The sequence below is a fragment of the Marmota flaviventris genome, chromosome 15 (assembly GCF_047511675.1).
Source record: "Marmota flaviventris isolate mMarFla1 chromosome 15, mMarFla1.hap1, whole genome shotgun sequence".
NCBI classification, from domain to species: Eukaryota; Metazoa; Chordata; class Mammalia; order Rodentia; family Sciuridae; genus Marmota; species Marmota flaviventris.
Window position 1 is genome coordinate 39,685,494 of NC_092512.1, and position 20,132 is coordinate 39,705,625.

General features: G+C 38.7%; 1 protein-coding gene across 2 annotated transcripts in view; it reads right to left on the reverse strand.

The window, feature by feature from the left end:
- Positions 1 to 488: 488 nt before the first annotated feature.
- Positions 489 to 20,132, reverse strand: part of Sdc2 (syndecan 2) — a 106,791-nt gene continuing 87,147 nt past the window's right edge. For both annotated transcript variants that reach the window (XM_027947773.2, XM_027947779.2), the window contains exons 2-5: positions 18,685 to 18,796; positions 10,216 to 10,349; positions 4,159 to 4,294; positions 489 to 2,815 (exon numbers count right to left, since the gene is read on the reverse strand). In XM_027947773.2, coding sequence (XP_027803574.1) covers positions 2,652 to 2,815; positions 4,159 to 4,294; positions 10,216 to 10,349; positions 18,685 to 18,796 — 546 coding nt within the window. In that variant the 3' untranslated portion in view covers positions 489 to 2,651. The remainder of the gene's footprint in view (positions 2,816 to 4,158; positions 4,295 to 10,215; positions 10,350 to 18,684; positions 18,797 to 20,132) is intronic.

A 20,132-nucleotide genomic window follows, 5' to 3' on the forward strand; every position in this document is an offset into this window, starting at 1 on the left:
TGACTTTTAACGTTAATTGATGACAATTTCCATAATCTTGTTCTATCTAAATTCAATATTAATCAGATTTTAATTCTAAAGTTCATTTACCATACACCTGCAACTAAAACTCTGGGGGGAAACAAAGAGATTATCCCTCCCACCCATACCAGGTGATGTGCTAAAAATAGATAGTTGAAATACTACAAGTCTCTCAAACACAAAGCTGTATTCACACAAGGAAAATAAGTTGCATGTGGTTAAGGAAAGAGGAACTTTTCACACTTATTTTAATATTTATATTTTACTGAAATTTTCCTGAACTCACTAATGATTACTAATGCTTTTTATAGTATTATTTTCTGCATCCAAAAAATTAGAGAGAGAAAAAAAAACTAAGCAGAAAACAGTACAGTTGAAGAAAACTGGATGTCAGTCTATACAATGATTTACTTTCGCCATGACAGACTTTATTTTGGCACTTTAACAAATATTTTGCTTTACAGCAGTGACAAAATATTTGCCAGAAAATTTCTTTTCCTGGCACGGATATTCCAAGCAAGTTTTCTATGAATAGAATTTCACTCTGCTTTGCACATTGAGAGGTATACCCACTGCATTCTTAATCTCTGTGATTGAGGGGGACTGTGTGGCTTGAGAAGGGCCTATCATTTCCTTTTAATCACTCTAAGCAAAGTTAACTGAGTCTGGAAGTGATGGGGCAGGCATTTGAGAATTAAGGCCATTAAGGATTTAGGCAAACACTGTTCTAAGTGTAGCTTTAAAAACAAAACCAAAAAAAAATTAGAGTGAGTTCTGTGGCAATTCCAGGGAATGTTCTCTAAATGAATCATTCGAACTTTATTAAATAAAGTAAGTTATATGTTGGAAAAAAAATCACTTGTTTTCTGTCTTCTTCCCACTTCCATAACTCAGTTTAAAACAAAATGAATGATAAAATAGGAAAAGGAAATGTTCAGTACAGTAAGTACCAGTCAGGGCACCCTCAGACCTTCACATCCTCAAGTGTCACTTGAGCAACTTCAATCCTGAGCAGCAGGGTCCTCATTGTAACACGCAAGGCCTCTCTGCCCTTCCCTCCTTCCATATAGTGACCTGTGGTGTTCTGTATACTGGCTCTTCTGTTAAGCTTCAGGAATAGTTTCAAAGGTAAGTCAATCTATAGGACTAAGCCTGAGACACCTCCTTCCAGAAAGCCCCCCTTGGTTCTTTGGAATTTACAGTCTTAAAAGTTATGCATCTGTCTCAGTACTGCCATTAGCTATTCTATAAAGGTTGCAAACGTCAAAATTCCCTGGCAGCCTTCTAGTATCAGTACCCAGACACACACAGGATCATACATTCAGATTTCCTCTGGCCAATTCAGAAGTAAATTTGGTAATAAATAGCTCATTGACAGGCTCTTTGGTCTTGATTTACAGATACTGTGGAAACACTTAGAAATCAAACCCACGTCATCCTTGAGAGCAGACGGTTGTTAGCAAAGGGGAGATGTACATTTGATCGAAAATGTACAGAATTTATAACAGTGACATTTTCAATATTAGGCCACATGATTTATTCAGTAGTTTTTATGTTCCCAAATTACAATTTATGTCTATTCATAAGACTACAAAAGTTACCATTAGAATTGTCTGTGCTTATAAAATACCAACTTTTTTAAACTGTTATATATACTCATTAACACCAGTCTGCGACGAGTTACATAGAATCATAGGCACTTCAAAGGCTTAAAAAGATGTTTACAACTTAAATGCATTTTTAAGAACAAAAACTGATTTTTTTTTCTTTAAACCCCTCCTCGTACCTTCAAATTGCAAGAAATTAACAAATACAGTGGCCAAAGAAATTTGCAGCAACTTCTCAAAATACTGTTAAGCATCTTTGGGTTTGCTGAGGCTTGTCAGTAATTCACATCAAATCCTCCCAGAAGAAGATCTGATTAGATAGATAGGACTAAACAGTTTTGTAGTAATAATCCAATTTTACACATTAACTTGCTGTTGCAAATCTGCCTGAACCTACAGGTAATGAAAAATAAAGCAAGTGTAAAATGGATAGTCTGACATTTAAAGATTTATACAAAGTGGAGGTTAAAGTTTACATTATTTGAAAAATCACATGTACACTAAGTTACCATTATTTGAATCATCCAAAGACAAATTGCACCATGACAGCTACAAAAGGCATAGGGTTTGGTTTGGTTTTTAAGGGGACAAGAGGAGAGGGCAGAGAAGAGGGTACAACAGATAAATTAACAAAAGTAAGACCAACTTGGTAAGGTCCATCTGAGACATGCTGACACAAATGACACAGCTTTTATCTTCGAACCATAGGTTAAAAACAATCATTTTGCATTTGCGCATAAAAGTTTAAACCAATTCTATGAACATCCAGGGTTTCCATAACATAATATTTTGCCACTGCTATTCACAGAACACTGCAGATGTTAAATTTTAATTTTACGTTGTTCTAAAGAAATACATGAAAAGTTTTAAATACAATGGGATTTTGTCATTAAAGTGCCAGAAAGGCTCTTCAATGAAAAAAAACAAAAAAAAACAAAAAACAAAGATCTTCATTATTCTATGCAAAAGCTTTATTTTGAAAAGTTCAGTGATCTCATAAATAGAGACACTAAAGTGTGAGTTTTATGCGTAAAACTCCTTAGTAGGTGCCTTCTGATAAGCAGCACTGGATGGTTTGCGTTCCCCAAGATCATAGCTTCCTTCGTCCTTCTTTCTCATGCGGTACACCAACAGCAGGATAAGGAAAATCGCAAAGAGAAAGCCAATAACTCCACCAGCAATGACAGCTGAAAGCCACCAAAAGGAAGATTATATTTAGATGGGATTCAAGGGTTGCAGAAATGCTTTGTCAAACCTAATCTATTTCCATTTTTGTAAAAGGCTTAATTTGAAAACCCATTTTAAAAAAAAAGAAAGCTTGGATTCAATAAAAGTGATTATGCAAATTTAACATTCCTTAGGAAGGTACAATACTTTCTTTGATTACTATTAATAACACCCAAAAACCCAATAAGAAAAATCTGGCTGTGACCTCAACTAATTCCATACTTTCAGAGGCTTTTGTCTTTTCAGTACTTATATTTTATATTCTAATCTTCTAATTGCTTTTTCAATGAAAACACAAAACATGATATAATTGAATTATCATTTTTTAAAAGAGTAAATATGAAGAAAAGCATGCAAATTTCTTTCTAGTCTTGAATGTGAGACTATTCTTTCAAGGATTAGCTGTTCTTAAATCTTGCAAATCTTCCTCTTTAAAACAAATGTTAGCCAAGTGCTGTGGTGCACACCTGTAATCCCAGCTACTAAGGAAGCTGAGGCAGGAGGATCACAAGTTTAAGACCAGTCTTAGCAACTTAGCAAGATAAAAATAAAAAAGGGTTGGAGTTGTAGCTCAGAGGTAGAGTACCCCTGGGTTCAATTCCCAGTAATGCAAAAAGAAAAGATAAGACGAGCAAGTGTTAGAACAGGTTGAGTATCTCTTATTGGAAATAAGAGATACTCTTATTGGGTCTAGAAATGTTTCAGTGTATGAACTTTTATGGATTTTGCAATATTTGCATACATACGAGATATCTTGAAGATGGGATCCAAATCTAAATATGAGATGCATTTATGTTTCATTGACACCTTATATACATAGCTTAAAGGAAATTTTATACAATATTTAAAATAATTTTGTGCATGGAGCAAAGTTCATGTTGTGCTTAGGTTTTGACATCAATCCATCATACAAGGTCAGGTGTGGGATTTTCCACTGTGGTATCATGTTGGCATTCAAAAGCATTTGGATTTTAGTGCATTTCAGATTTCAGATTCTCAGATTAGGGATATTCAAACTGGGCAGTATTCTTATCAACTGTCCTCTCTGCAAAGAACATTTCCTTCTCCTAAGTTTGTTTTGATATCAGGGATGATTTGGAGCAAGGCTGACTGAACTTCAAACCCTGACACATCCAATTCTAAATTGTGCTCACCTAGCATGCGTGAGGCACAGAGTTCGATCCTTAGCACAACACAAATGTAAAATAAAGATATTGTGTCCACTTAAAACAAAAATAATATTAAAAAGAAAAAAAGAGCCCTATTTAAGCATCCTTCCGCCTGACCCGTACCCACAACTCACCTGCTAGGACTTCTGTCCGTTTAAACAGATTGTCTGAGTGCTTCTCAGTGTACACATTTGTATTCTCATCAGTAGAGTCCACTTTCCTTTTTGAGTCAGAGTTCTGAACTTCTTCCTTATTAATTTCTTCAGGTGACTGGTATGGGAAAAATTAAAAACATTACTGTTAAGTAATAAACAAGTAAATATATATATATATATATATATATATATATATATATATATATATACACACATGTACATATGTATATGCTCTTATTTTTTAAAATATTTTTTTAAGTTGTAGGTGGACACAATACCTTTATTTTATTTGTTTTTATTTTTATGTGGTGCCAGGGATTGAACCCAGTGCCTCACACATGCTAGGCAAGTGCTCTACCACTGAACCACACTCCAGCTCCTGTATATGCTTATTTATAAGTCAACATATATACTATACATAAATAAATGTATATAAATATATCATGTATAATTTATTTACATAAATTTATATTTACATATAAATATAAATATAAATATAAAAATATAAATATATTTGCTTGCTTATTTATTGTAGTACTGGGCTAAATGGGGATTGAACCTTGAACCCAGGGGCTTGCTACCTCTGAGCTACATTCCCAGTCCTTTTTTGTAAATTTAAAATTTTTATTTTGAGGCAGGGTCTTACTAAGTTATTGAGGGCCATGCTAAATTGCTGAGGCTGGCCTTGAACTTGTCTCTGTAGTTGCTGGGATTACATGCATGCATCACCATACCTGGCACTGTCAATTAAAAAAAAAAATATGCCAGGGGCCAGGGATGTAGCTCAGTGTATAGTGCTTACCTAGATGCATGTGGCCCTAGGTTTGACCCCACAACATTGCAAAAAAAAAAAAATAGTAATAACAATATTAAATGTGCTGGAAACAGTAAATAATGGGTGAGTATATTCCAATGTTCCTTTTTAAGAAGAAAAAATGAGTTTAAGAAATAATTGGAACTACCATTTTGTATGTTTGTATCAATGGGCGAGGCCCATGGTGGACCCATGTAATTCATGGGTTTGCATAAAACCCATCACATGAACAGGCAAGATGGATGTTTTGTGAGTGCATAATAATGCTAATGACATTTTAGTAAGCAGGCATTTTGTAAGATTTCTCCTTTCTCACCACTCTCCTGACTTCTGGCCACCATCTCCCTTCCACTGCTCTAACCTAACACCATTGCCGTGATTCTCCTTACTCCTCTATCTTTTTGCTACCCAGGACACTGTGTGACAGCTCCTTTTCAGGCATTCTCTTGTGTCCAACCATGTTCTCTTGCTCCCACTGTGGGGAGAAGCCCCCCAGCCTCCCTCTACTTAGTCCAAGTACTTCCATGAACCCTGGACTAGGACTTCAAAGGACCTGGGTTCTTCAAGTAGTTCCTGTGGGACTGACCAAGTCATGTGATTTTTCTAGACCTCAGTTTCCCCATCTAATGAAGGACACTCCCAGGTTCTTGGATACCCCACAGTGCTAGAGAGAAAGTCTATGGTAATTACTCTCACTGCTTCAGTTTCATTTAGCAATATTCCTGCCTAGCCAGCAGCCTACAGGACACTGACCCTTGGCTGTGACACTTTGAACTCTATTTGTCAAATTTAGAAAGAAATTTACCACTGAATCAGATCAGCCCTCTTTTCTATTTCCACTAATGGTAACATATTTGGAGGGAAGACATACTATTTTAGCAAATTTTATACAGTGTCTCCCTATATCATGGTCCTGTCAATTTGCCTCTTACCAGTATCTCAAATTAAAATTTTTTTTTCTTGGATTCTCATTTCCGCAGCTTCATACAGGCCTTTAACACCTCATACCCCAAGTTCCTACAACATCCTGAGAAATGCATATGCTGGGTAGGTTCTAGTTTCCTCCCAGCCCACCACTTACTTTTGAGAAGAAAAATTCTGATATCCATTTCCACCACCTCTCACTTAGCCTAAATGATTTTAAAATCCGTTCTCTGGCTTATGCAATTCTCCTATTCAGTCCAGATTTGTCACTTCTTTTCTTCTGATCATTCACCTCTCTTAAACCAGAGAGCACTTTAAATCCTACAGAACACATGTTGCCCTTCTAATGTTCAGCATTGTCACTGGCCATCTCGTGTGACATCACACAAGGTTATATTGAAATATGAAAATCTGAATTACTTGAAAATCATTAGAAATAAAACGACCCTACAACCAGTGATTCTGTTTTTAATTGGTCTGGGGTGGGAGAGGTAGCACTGATTATTATTGCTGTTTATTTAAAGCTATCCAGATGATTCTATGGTTTGAGAAGCCTGTAGTTTGAGATGTTCTGTACAAATAAGTTATCTACTCTCATTGGCCCATACTATTGTTGAAAACCACTGCCAACTCTATTAGGCTATAAAGAAAATGAGTTGTTTTTTTTTTCCCCCTCTTTAATTCTTCCTGAGAGTTTCACCAATCTTCATTAAGACTCTGCAGTCCAACATGCCATGGCCTGGTCAAAGAATGACTGCTTCTTCAAGGTTGGGGTTCATTCAAAATGGTAGCCTGCTGCTTAAGTCGAGAGGGTTAAAAAATATAAGAAGAAAAGATGTGATCTCCTTGGGTTGCTTTAAACCTTCATTTCTAGAAAGGACCACAAGCTAGACAAGGTGGATCAACTGAATACCAGGGTATGCAAGATGTGGGTCTCTGTCTCAGTGATCAGAACACACCGGCTTCTGCTGAAGACGGCATACAATAAAGTGTGATAGATGGACTGAATTGTCTTTGCATTTCAAGCTACAAGAAGTTCCGTACTACCTAAACTTCAACCTGCCATGGCTTACAAAATACAGAGGAATATAGAACATATCATTTCACTGTTGTATGTGTACCCAAATGTCACTGTTTTCTACATTACTATTGTAGAAAATCTGAGGCCTCTATGACCACAGTAAAGCTGAAGAGAGCCGCTCATTGGCAGTTATTTTGCTGGAGTTTTCTCCATTTTTCTTCTCGTGGAAAGCCCATCACTAACTGGCTGCCTGGCAGAAGGACAGACAACTCAACAGAGCAGAGAACGGATTATCTGAGTTCTAATCTAGGAAGCTTTTCACTGCTCCTGAGCACCGCTTTGCTATTAGGGGTGAGGAAAGGGGAGAGAAAACCTAAGTGACAAGACACTTAGGTTTGTGTCTAGGGAGAGACTCTGGTGGGAAAAGAAATGGACATAGTAGCTACTGAAATATTCAACCCCAAGTTTAACTCATCCACAACATCTCTATCCCATGATCATGCCAGAACACATGGATTCACCTGAGGTTTGAGTTCCTAAAGTCATTTAAGACAGTTGACTTGTCCAGCTCCCTTTGACTCAGCTGCTGAGTCAATAAGAGGGAAAACTAAAAAGCCAACCAAACAACAAACAAACAAAAGCATTCTAGGGATCTAAGGATATGGGGACAGAAGGTGTCCACTGAACTGGAGTCATACCTACACTTAACAGAAATGGTCTATAAGCACACAACCCTAAAGGTATTTAGGAACATTTATTGTTTACATTGAAAAGTTCTATTGTATAGAAACAGAACCCATTTTACAGTATTGAACTAATCTGAAATACCTTAACTCTTCAACGTATATGTGCAAAATGAAATTACAAAAATGCAGCGTCAATGGTTAAATGAAGCCTATTAAAGATCTGCCACATCCAGGTCTGGTTGTTTGGATGCCACGGGAATGGCATGGAGAAAAAGATTACAAAGGATGTTCTGTACTAACAAGTAACTGTTCTTTTCACTTTTTAGGCACATAAATTTACAACCAACTAGATAGAGTATCTGCAATAGTGACATTAATGCCACTGCGAGACCCATTCAAAAGCAAAATCTGCACTAATGGACTCCTAGAGGCAATGTTTAATTCAGCTGTACAATGTAACTACAAAATGGAAAATTAAATCATCATTATTATTGTTATTCATGATCAATATTATCATTATCAGTACCTAGAGCCATGTTTGACACATAATGAATAGATCTTCCATGAATGTATTAATTTTTATTATTACTCTGAATATGAATAATAGAAGGAATATAAAAATATTAAAATGTCCTCATATCTTTAATTTCTAAACTCATCTTCCAAATGTCTGCATTCTTTATCTTGATATGATTCAATTATTTCCTTAAGTCAATTTTCAACCCACTGTTGTCAATAGGTCAGAAATCTATGTCAAACTATGTTTCGCTCAGGACAGAACTCTTCTTCACCAAAAGCTAAAACCGACACCGGAGAGTTTCTTGCTTCAAGTTAGTGAGTCTTAATGGTTGCTAACTTCAAATGATTCAGTCTTGAGAAGAGGTCAAGTAAAAATGTGGTAACAGCCAGATGGAAATTTCCAGAGCTATAGCGGGTAACTGCACTATCTTACCATGAGAGACTCCTCGGCCATCCTAGCATCATTGCACCTGCTCTTTTCATTTCTTCCCTTTGTCCATCTTTTGTTCATTCAACTTAGACACTGATAAGAATCTAAGCAGCTTCCACACACAAATCAGAACATGCTAGATATGTCTGCCTAGTCCTATGGAGCTTTCCCTTACCTTCCTGTTGCCTGGCTTGCAAAGTCTGTCTTCTAGAAATAAGAACTGACCTTTTATAAGCCTACAGAGCACAGGCTCATCTGGAGAGGGCTGATCTCCTGGCTGCCCTACACCTGGCAAAACCCACCCAACTGTGCCATTCCTTATACTGTGTACCAGGATGACTGAGGAAGAGGAGGAAATACAAAGGTATTTTGGTAAGGGTAGGAAAAGCCCAGGTGTGTTTCCACCTGCAGAGGGGTATTTTCTACTCCAGAGAAGGCATATCACTACCTTCACGAACAGCCCTCCATATCTTGTCTGCTGTGAAGGCTTGGTAGCATCAACAGATAGGTGAACTCCAAAGAGGATACTTGCGTTTCTAAGTTTTCACAAGTAGCATGCTACCCATGAAGTGCCTGCAAAGTCTACCACTGCAGTCATTATGTGTGTTCATTTGGTAGACTGGCTTGGTCTCTTTTTGCGCCATCAAATTCAATTAACATTTAGAGAAGTACATGCTGTGTGGACTCACATTTCATCTTCTTAATGACCCAAGAAATTTGACTGGATCCAGGATTTGAAACTTAGGCCTTCTCCAGACTTTAATATGCATTTTCCAACTTAAATAGCTTACCTATTAGTGAATGGTCAACTACTTGTGATGTAATGCTAATAAGGCCAAATTCATGAGCTCAGTTTTCATTAGCTAGTTACTTTGCTCTTTCTAAGGTCAACTGTCTCATTCTTAATAAGTCAGAGGTATCCAGGCTCATCATGATCACTGGAAGAGTTCTAAGTTTACATACCACCAATGTTGGGCCTGAGGAGACCTAGAGAATGACTCACTGAGACTCATACCAGTTCAAGATATGACCCAGAGTCTCATTCCATAACCTGCTAGCATATATAAAATTCCCAGTAGCTCTAGCTCAGAACATTCCATATGAAAAAAAAAATTCTTGTCTTAAGCCAAATAAATACGGTTTTGCTTAACTAGACTTAAGAAGTTCCTTAAGAAAGACAGCCATGTAAAAATAAATTTGTGTCAGTTGTGGTGATAGACACCTATAATCCTAGAGACTCAGAAGGCTGAGTCAGGAGGATCACAAGTTCAAGGCCAGTTTAGTCTCAGCAAATTAGCAAGACCCTCAGCAACTTAGACCCTGTCTCAAAATAAAAGGGACTGTGGATAGAGCTCAGTGGTAAAGTGTCTCTGGGTTAAATCCTTAGTACCCCAAAACAACAGCAAACAAAAACCAAAAATCCATGAATAAAACAAAAACATTTGCATGCAAGAGAGGCCTGGGTGAAAAGAGTAGTACATGAGCAGATGTCAAAATGATCCTGAAGAGTAAGAAAGAGCCACTTACAATAATATAATAATAAAAAGACTATTTAAGGGTGGTTTCTTAGAAGGACTCTTCTGTACAGTGAATCAAGAGGGGCATTTACAGTAACATGAATGTGATGCAAAGCTAAACTCACCTTGGTCTGCGCAGGCATCTTTTTCTGTGTCTTCAGCGTCGTGGTTTCCACTTTGGGAGCAGTGCTCGTGAAGGGAATCTTTGGAAGAGGTCGAGATGTCGTCAACTCTGGACTCTCTATGTCCTCATCGCCTCCTAAAAAGTCAGCAAACGTGAGCTGGGCAGGTGAATCATTACATGGATGAGTACATCATCAGGCGACAGTATCTGACATTGACACTAACAGAGGCAGGCAAAGAGTTCTTTCAAAATACCAATCCTTGAGAATTGAGCGCAAACCCTCCTGGTCTTCACAGCAGGGAAGGGATTTCAAAGGGGATCTGGGGGTAGCCTGGCCATTTTTTTTTTTTTGGTGATGTTATTATCCTGAAGACTCTTGATAGCCCCTTTTCCTGCAGCCCTGCTCAGTAAGATTTCTTCCCTTCTATGTTGAAACATGTTCCTTTCCTCATTTTTAAAAACATAACAAAATACAAAAAAAAAAAAAAAAAAAAAGGAAGAAAGAAAGGTCTCCCACAGCTGACTCCTCATCTCATGGTAGGCCCCCGCCTGCTCCTCCTTCCAGAACTTTCCCAAGGGTGGTTTGGACCTTCAGGAGCTCATCCCATCCTCCCCATCTCCTCCACTCTGCTTGGCTCCTCCAGTTGATTCTGTCATTATACTATTGATGCTTTTGGTTAAGGTCACTTATGTCCTCCATGATACCATAGCCAATGGTCCTCATCTAATCAAATCTCACTGTGATTATTTGGAAAAGTGCTTCCCAAAGGTCCGTGTATTAACGGCTTGATTCCCAGCTCACGGTACTATTGGAAGGTAGTAGAAAACTGAAGAAGTGGGGCCAAATGGAAATCCAGTGATTGGAGGAATGCTCTTGAAGGGGATATTGTAGACCCTTTCTATCTCTCTCTTTTGCTTCCCAGCCACCACAAAGTCAGTGGCTTCTCTGCTGTGTGTTCTCACAGGCCCCAGCAATGAAGCAACCAACCATGGGCCAAGACCTTCAAAACTATAAGCCAAAATAAACCTTTCCCCTTTTTAATTGATGATCTCATGTATTTTGTTACAGTACCAAAAAGCTGACCAACGTACACCTAGCGCCACTGGACAATGTCAACTGCCATCTCCTTAACATACCGTTTTTGGGTGTGTCCATAACTTGCTGGCTTTGCCCTATTTCTCTATTCAAAGTTTCCTTTGCAGGTTTACTTCCTCTGCCAGAATGCCAAATATCAAGAGTTCCTTGAGGATAAATACTAGGCATCTTCCCATTTCTCTCACCTATACCTATGGCTTCATCAACTAAATATGGATGATACTTAAAATTCATATCACTAGTTTTACTGTTCCTCTCAAATTCAGACCCATACATCTAATGGCCTGACATTTTTACTTGAATGACTCAAAAAATAATAGACTTCTAACATGTCCAAAACAGAGCTCACAATCTCTTCTCCTTTACCCCAATAACCCAATCTTCTCCCCATGTTGCCCCACAGTGACTGGAACCCCCATCCCTACATACCAGAACTGTGATTTCTTCTTTCTTACTTCCATATGGAATCTGCCACCTAGTCCTTTCCATGTCACCTTCTTAATGTCTCTCTACTCTGATACCTTTCTGCAGTCCTGGATTCCACCCTGATCCAAGCCACTGTGAGCTTCTCAGGAACCCCTACACCTGCCTTTTTCTAATAGGCTGCCTTTCAGTTGATTGAAGTCCACTGTCTACAAAGTGGTGGTGATCCTCCTCGTCCCTCTGTTTAAAACTCCTACAACAGCAGCCCTCTGCTCCTGGGGTGAATGCTTCCACCCAGCCTACCCCTTCTGCCTCTCAAGTGTTGTTGTCCCCCCTATTCCAACCATGATGCCTCTCCTCATCCTTCTGCCAGAAACCCTCCCTAGTTAACTGCTAATCCACCCCTGACCCCAGAGAGGACATTCCGTCCATATCAGGTCAGAGTTCTTTGCCAAATCATGTTTTGTACTTTCTTACCTAATTGTGTTTATAAAAATCTCTAATTATACATTTATTTGTGTAACTATTGATTGAAGTCTCCCCCAACCAACTGGAAAGTTCATAAAGCTAAGGGATTGCACCTCTTGTGCTCTCTGAGTGTCCAGCAGTGTCAGGGGCCATATAGATTCCAATCTGGCCTCTACTGTTTATTTTGCCTCCTTTTTTTCTTTTCTTTCATCTTGAACAGCATTTTGAGAATTTTTGACATTCAAACATAATATTGTTTTTAGAGTTAATCATTTGTCAAGTTTGTTAATAACCCAAACCCTGTAACAATTGAAACTAACCTGCTTCCTCAGATGAGGATAAATGATGAATACCTCTGAATTACTCAAACCGAACACAGAATATGGTTTATATGTTCTCCAGAACTCTGACATGATGTGGAAGAAATATTCACACCCATGTAATAGGCAGCTCTGAAAGCAGGAGGTCACAGGCTGGCAATTGTGCAATGGCTATCGCTCTCAGTGTCTCAACTGCCTCCTTCACCTGCAGAGCATACTCACTTGTTCCAGAGAAGAACTCACAGGCTATATTGGAATAAATACCTTAAAACCAACCAACCAAACTACTATTGGTTCTAGAATTTTTTTAGCTCTGTAACCTTAATCAATTAATATTAATTTCTTCACCTGTAAAATGGAAATAATAACAACGTGTTTTCAGGTGCATATACAATCATACATCACTTAACAACGGGATTCTGAGGAAACGTCATTAAGCATTTTCATCACAGTGCTAACGTCATCGAGTATGCTTATGTAAACCTAGATGGTATCACCCACTATGCACGTGGGCTGTATGATGTGAAATCAATCAAACTTTCTCTCTTTCTCTCTCTCATCTATCAATATGTGTATATATTTATTTATATAATATAACCTATTGTTCCCAGGGCTGCAATGAACAAAACAAAAATCAAAATCAAGCACAAAAGAAAACAATGTAATCCACAGAGATGCAGTAAACACAAGATGTATGAGGCTGCTTTTGGAATAACAGTAGATTACAGTAAACATTTTTCTTTTATAAATAGAAGCACCCTTTAAAATAATGATAAAGAGTATAGCACAGTCAATACAAAAGCCAGTAACCTGGTTTGTTCATTATCACTGTCAAGTACGTGAACAATTATACATTCTATATTTTTACACAACTGTTAGCACAGTAGGTTTCTTTACAGACATGTGAGTAGTGTATTGTGCTGTGACATGGTGACAGCTACAACGTCACTAGGCAATAGGTTTTTTTTTTTTTAAATTTTTTTAGCTCCTTCTAATCTTATGGGACCACGGATATGTATATTCAGTCCATTACCAACCAAAGTATCATGCTGGGGTACATGAGTATATATTAATCACAGATGTGCTACATATTGGGAAGCAGCCTGTACGTATAAAGTGTCATGGAAAAATAAGTCATTAATGATAGTTCCAGAATTACACTGTGCTTTTATATCAGCCTACCTGATTATCCATCAAAGTTTTACATCCAACACACTTGATTTGTTACTATGATGAATCATTTTCTTACAAAGAATAGAATTTCAACGAGAAAAAAAAAGTTTCAATTAAAGGGCTTTCAAGATCCCCATGTTTCATGAGAATTCCAAAAAATGTGAGTCACCAGATAGGAGTGGGGAGAAGCTGTGTGAGAGAAAAGATCTGCAAAGCACAAAACCCCCTCAAACCAGTACTTCTGAAGGTGGAGACAGATGAGGAACCTGCCTCAGCTACGGTTTTTATTTATTTTTTTTTTAATGAAAAGAAACTCTTTTAACCAAAAGAAATCAGGGATCCCCTTTGATGACCTCCCTGATTTTTGGCTCTTGCTATTCTTCCAACGTGGGATACTCCACCCCAGAGTCTTTTTCCACTTGACAAACCCCTGTATATATTATCTCACTCAGCAATGATATCATATCCTCTCTGAAGTCTTCTGTGACCTCTTCATTATGGACTTCTATCTGTATGTTCCCACTGCTCACTATATCTCCTCCTCCTTTTTTAAAAAACAAACAAACAAACAAAAACTTCTTCTCTACTATGATATGGTCTGAATGTTTGAGCCCCTTCAAAATTCACATATTGAAACCTAACCCCCAATACAATAAGAGGTAGAGACTTTAGGAGGTGGATAAGGTCATGAAGGCCCTCGTGAATGGAATTAGTGCCTAATTAAAGAAACTCAGGGAAGTTGGTTTGGCCCTATGCCATTTGAGAATGCAGCAAGAAAGCATCATCTATGAAGGAAAGCAAGCCTTCACAAACACCAAACCTGATGGCCCTTGATTTTTTACTTCCTGGCCTCCATAACTGTGACCTAATAATTTATGCTATTTATAAATTACTTCATTTAAAGTACTTTGTTATAGCTGCCCAAATGGACTAAGGCAACTTATAAAAAACATTTTAAAAAAATGAATATATATATTCACAGATGAACTACACAAAGGAATAAAGAGAATTAATCCACCCCAGCAGAGAACGCTTTGTTAAATTTTACATACTGGAGTGTTCCTAGAATGCCTACTGTTCCTTCACGTTATAGATGGGTAATAAATGCTCGTTTATGAATGAATGAATAGGCTCTTATCTTCTAATGAGTTTTCCCACTTGGACATGAGAGTTATACTCACCAAGAACTCTAGGGCTCTCAGCATGTTCCTGTTTTATGGTGTCCTGTTCTTGCTTCACAGTTATAAAATCTCCTTGACGTTAACAAGGTTTTTTTTTTTTTTTTTTTTCCGTAAGTTCTCTTTGTTCTGTGATTTTCTGTCCTCTCTCCATTTGGGGGTTGAAGAAATCTCTATTTTTCATGTTAAAAGTTTTTCAAAAATGCCTAGGGAGCTATAATTGTCTTTCATATTCACACACAGAAAATCTGCCTGGAAACTCTGATCAGATAGGAGAAGTTTGTCAAATGTCAGCATCACCAGTTAAGAGACATGTGTTTTGTTGGAAAGTTCCCAATGATGCTATCTCTGAGTTTTTTCTTTTGAGTTGGTCCAATATCACAAAAAGGAATCTCACAGTCCCCTACCTAAAAGGTAAAGGACAGATAGCCAGTGTTCTGGGAAATGATTGGGAGAAATCGACAACTGGGAATATCTCAGCATTAAATAACTCTTCATCAAAGAACTTATTATCACTTTAAATACAGTCTCTCCAGCCCAAAGACTCTCTGTTTTATTCCAAATAACATACCTCCAGTTTTTCTCTGATTTTTGTTGCATGATAAAGGGAAGAAATCAAAGGAACTACTTGCTTCTTAAAGATATCTTCAAGAGAATGCCCTAAATTTATTATCACTTTCCATTTAGTGCCACTGATTCCTGAACCCCCAGGGGATTCTGCTACATTGACTGGTTTGCCCCTTGGCTCTCCCCTCTGTTGGCTAACTGGATCTTCTCAAGTCTTCTTAGACTGTTACTATCAGTCCATCTGCTTCCCGGCTTTCAAAACCCTGTGGCTTTTGTCTCCTTGACTGTCTTGTTTATCCTTGTAAGTTTACGACCAATTCCTTTATTATCAATTTAGCTGGGTCCTGGAAGGCATGTGCATTCAACCTGTTATCTTTAATCAAAGGTCTAATATTGAACTCTTAAATTTTTGTTGGATAACACTTTCCTACATTATGTCACCTATCACATGGTGTTACAAAATATTTTTTTTCCTCATTCAACATTTCTCTCATTAGATTCTTGGTCTCTTGGGGATGGGAACCAAGTCTTTCCCATGTGTGTTCCAAGAATATGGCATCATGTATGGCACCCAGTAAATACACAAGAATGTGCTTGTGTTTGCTAATGCCTATTCTGAGTCTAATAAATAATGTGAGCCCATCTCCTTGCCTGAGAAGTACCCTCTGGGCCATTAGACATTCTCTTCCGGGCCATCTGCTTTTCTACTGGATAGCCTAATAGGATTTAGGCCAGATGGTACATTGGCCAAAACTTGGGGATTCCTGGTATTTCCAGCTGAGACTGGGCAAGGCTTCTTAATTCAAGAATGGGGTTTTATGACACAAGGAGACAGTATGGTAAGGGACTAGAATGGAACATTCTCCAGCCCCATGCCCATCCCTTGCCCCAGCTCCATTACTTTCTGACAGTATGACTGGAGGCAAGTTCTTTAATCTCTCTATACCTCTGGTTTTCTCATGTGAAAAATGGAACCATAACAGAATCTACTTTTACAGGGATGTTATAAGGATTGGAGCAGTAGCCCCTTGCCCTGCAAAAGCAAGTGCTTCACAAACTTTAGTTATGACTGCTACTACCACCTTTAAGCTGAAAAACAATATCCACAGCACAATACAAGGTGGTTTCCAAAGTCAAGAACAATGTTTTTTTTTTTTTTTGTTTATTGTTTTACAGCAATGATTTGCCTAAAGGTAGAACTTAGCTGAAGCAACTGGGCCACATTTATCCATCTAATCTATCTTGATCTGATTCGTGGGTTCAGGATTTCAAATGACACACTCCAACTGCCTTTCACCTGGGTGAGTAGGGAGAGCAGATGAGCAGAACCGTGCACCTGTTTTCTTTAAATTAAGGACAATCTTGGCAGAAGTCAGCAAAATGACCTGGACAACTCTTTACAGATCCCTAACAACTGTTGTATCCTAAGATCTGTGAAATGGGGGCAAAAATGTCCGTATTTATTATATTCTGCAACACTTTGAAAATGACAGTTACAAAACACTTTTGAGGTGCACTCGCTCTTTCTTTCTCTCTCTCTCTCTCTCTCAGAGAAAAAAAGAGGTGCCATGAGTGAAAGATATTAATAGAGTTGTGGGCTATGGAGAACAACTCTCTTCACACTCATTCTGCGTGTGTGATATACAGCACCCTCCTAAGAATAACTGGGGCTATTTTTACATTAGGATTACATTGTAAGTATGTTGTTACTAGGTCAGCACCACCTCTCCTATATTTCTCAGACTTGCCATTCTCCAACTTAAAACACTCTTATATGGACAGATCTTTACCAAAGACACAATTGATTTGAATTTGCTCTGGATCATTCTGAAGCCTAGACCAATCTGATCATCACACATCTATATTCAGCATAACTTTTACCATTTGTTGAATCTACAATAAATCCTAAGCAAAAGGCATGGATAAGATTTTTCTTGCAAGCTGCTGACCTCAAATTTCTGAGTTGTCCATTAAATATATGCACAAGGGGGCTGGGTGTGGCTCAGTGGTAGAGTACTTGCCTAGCATGTGTGAGGCACTGGGCTTGATTCTCAGCACTGCATATAAATAAATAAATAAATAAAATTCCATCAACAATTAAAAATGTATATTTAAAATTTATATATATGTACACCAGATACTTCTTGTTCTCAGTTTCATGGGGGCTATTCCTGACACAGATGAAACATTTACCAGATAAGGTAGATTAAAAAATGGTAGGTTCCTTTATTCCTCCTTGGACCTATGTTGTCTACAACGTGACTGTAACTCAAGAGACAGAGTTAGGCTGGGGGTGTAGCTCAGTGGTAAAGCATTTGCCTAGCATGCATGAGGACCTAAGTTCAGTCCACAGTACTGCCCCCACGCACCAAAAAAGTGAAGTCTGAGCTAGCCTTCTGAGTTGCTTTGACCAATAAAATGTGGCATAAGTAATGCAGTACCAAGTTATAAGCCTAGGATGCAGGAAGCTCTGCACATTTCTACACGCTGCCTTGGTTGGGATCTCTGCTCTTCCCTGTGAACAAATGGCTGGACTCCTGGAGGATGACAGACTGTGTGAACCAGAGCCAAGTCTGCCCAGGTGCCCCAGAGAGATGATAGAGTCCAGTCAAGACAGCCAAGCTGCAGGCCCAGCCTATGGCTGACCACCGACACTTGAGGCAACAGCCCTAACTTGCTGACCTGCTGAGGAATAAAGTAAATGAATGCTAGCTGCCCTCCATCACTCAGTGTTGGGGTGATTTGTCACACAGCATCACGGAAATGACAGATAACGTATATACCAAGGAAGCTATTTTACTTGGCTGCTTGCTCATTTTCCCTCCTACTTTTAAGCAATAGACTAGGGAGGGAAAAAAAAAAAAAACTTCTTGGTCTCATCTATAATCTTTAACATGGGGCAGGCAGTTTTATGAAACTTGTGCTTGAGGGATTTCTTTAAGGGTGGTTTCTATGACATCACCCTGAAAGTCTTAATAATAAAAGTTTAAGCTTATGTGTCAACTCCTTTAATCCTCACAACAGCTCTATGTGCTAAAGATGATTATGGCTTTCTTTTTTTAATAAATGAGGAAACTGAGGCTCAGCATAGCTAAATAAATCCCCAAGCTCTCACAAGCTGGAATTCACACACATACACTTCAGATGCAAAGACCATGCTCGTAACTGCCCTGCACGCTGCCTATCTAGCACAGTGAAATTGTGTGTGCACATGCACAGAGAAAGGCCTACAGCAGTGGCCTTACCCGAGCCGGATGCAGAAGCATAGTCGTCATCATCAATAGGATACACTCCCGAAGCTTCTTCAATGGAGCTGTTGTCAAGGTACATGTCTTTATCAGATGTCAGCTCTGCTCTCTGAGAAAGAAAAGACAAGGCATTCAGGATGAGAGATTTTAAAATGAGGAGAGATTTTAAAATGTGCTTATTTATCTTAGTGTTTAGATTTACACAGTGGTAACTGGCTCTCCCTCTCCTCTGTTCTTCTGAATCTACATGCCTAGCTTAGCTTTCTCCTTACTCAGGACACTCGACAACCTGTATTAAATCAAGGGCTGATCATGGACTAATGCCCCCAAGAGAAGCCAGTACTAGCCTAATCCAGTAGAATGAAGACAGTGCAGAGACCTAAGCACCTCTCACGGGCTTATTTTGTTCCATTCCACTAAACTTGTCAGAATTTCAGTCATCCCGATGATAGTGATAAGCAGTCTCAAGCATTCTTTTCTTCACAAATGAGGTGCCTTTACTGTAAAAAACTACAAACACACCAGTCGCTTGTCTTTCTTGGGTTGCACTTAAAGGTATTACAGTGCTTAGGATAAATAATCACCTGGGGATCCACCAAGGCACACCAAATGCTTACAGGCCTGGCCATGCTCAGCTTTATCACTGCAGATGAGAGCTCTTCAGCCACCCAGGCAATCCAGAGCTTTCTGCCACAGTCCAGATCCATGATGATGTCAGGCGGGGCCCCATGTGGAGCGGGGACCTATGGGGCTCATCTGCCAAGGCCGAGATCCCACTGCGAGCCCACTTCTAGGGTTTACTGGCTTAGCAGAGCCTTAATGACAAACACAGATAAACCCACAAGAGTACTTTTTAAAATATGTATTACTGGCACTTGGTAATAGCAAACCACAGGCTTAATACGCAGAGGGATCAGTCACAAAGTATACCAGTTCTACAGCTTCTGAGCTCTTCAAGAAGAGTCGAGTATTAAAATTCAACCTAATCCTGCCAAAGGAGTCACTTGCATGAACTGGAGACACAGCAGAAGCAGAAATTCATTATTTATTTATTTATTTATTTTGGTTTGTTAAAGGTTTTAGTAAATTGATATTTTATCACCAGTATCTCGGACTGGCAACCTCTAAGACCTCTAAGCAAAGTTCTTATTTGGAATAGGCAACACTCATTATTAGCCTATTTTAAAAGATGGAATTGAATGTTTGTTCCTAACAGGAATTTATAAAAAAATGTTTCCCTTACACTGTTGGTTTTCATTGGATTTCTTCTGAAAATAATTTTTTTTTTCTTTTAGCAGTCATTACAGACAGCACCTCCTGGGGTGGGTGAACAGGACCAGTCTAACAGCGCTGCTTTATTCTCTCAAGTTTCAGCGCTGGCTAGAGAGGCCTACGTATTTTAAACCTGAGCTACATTCCTCCCAGGCCTGGGTGCCAACTGACAG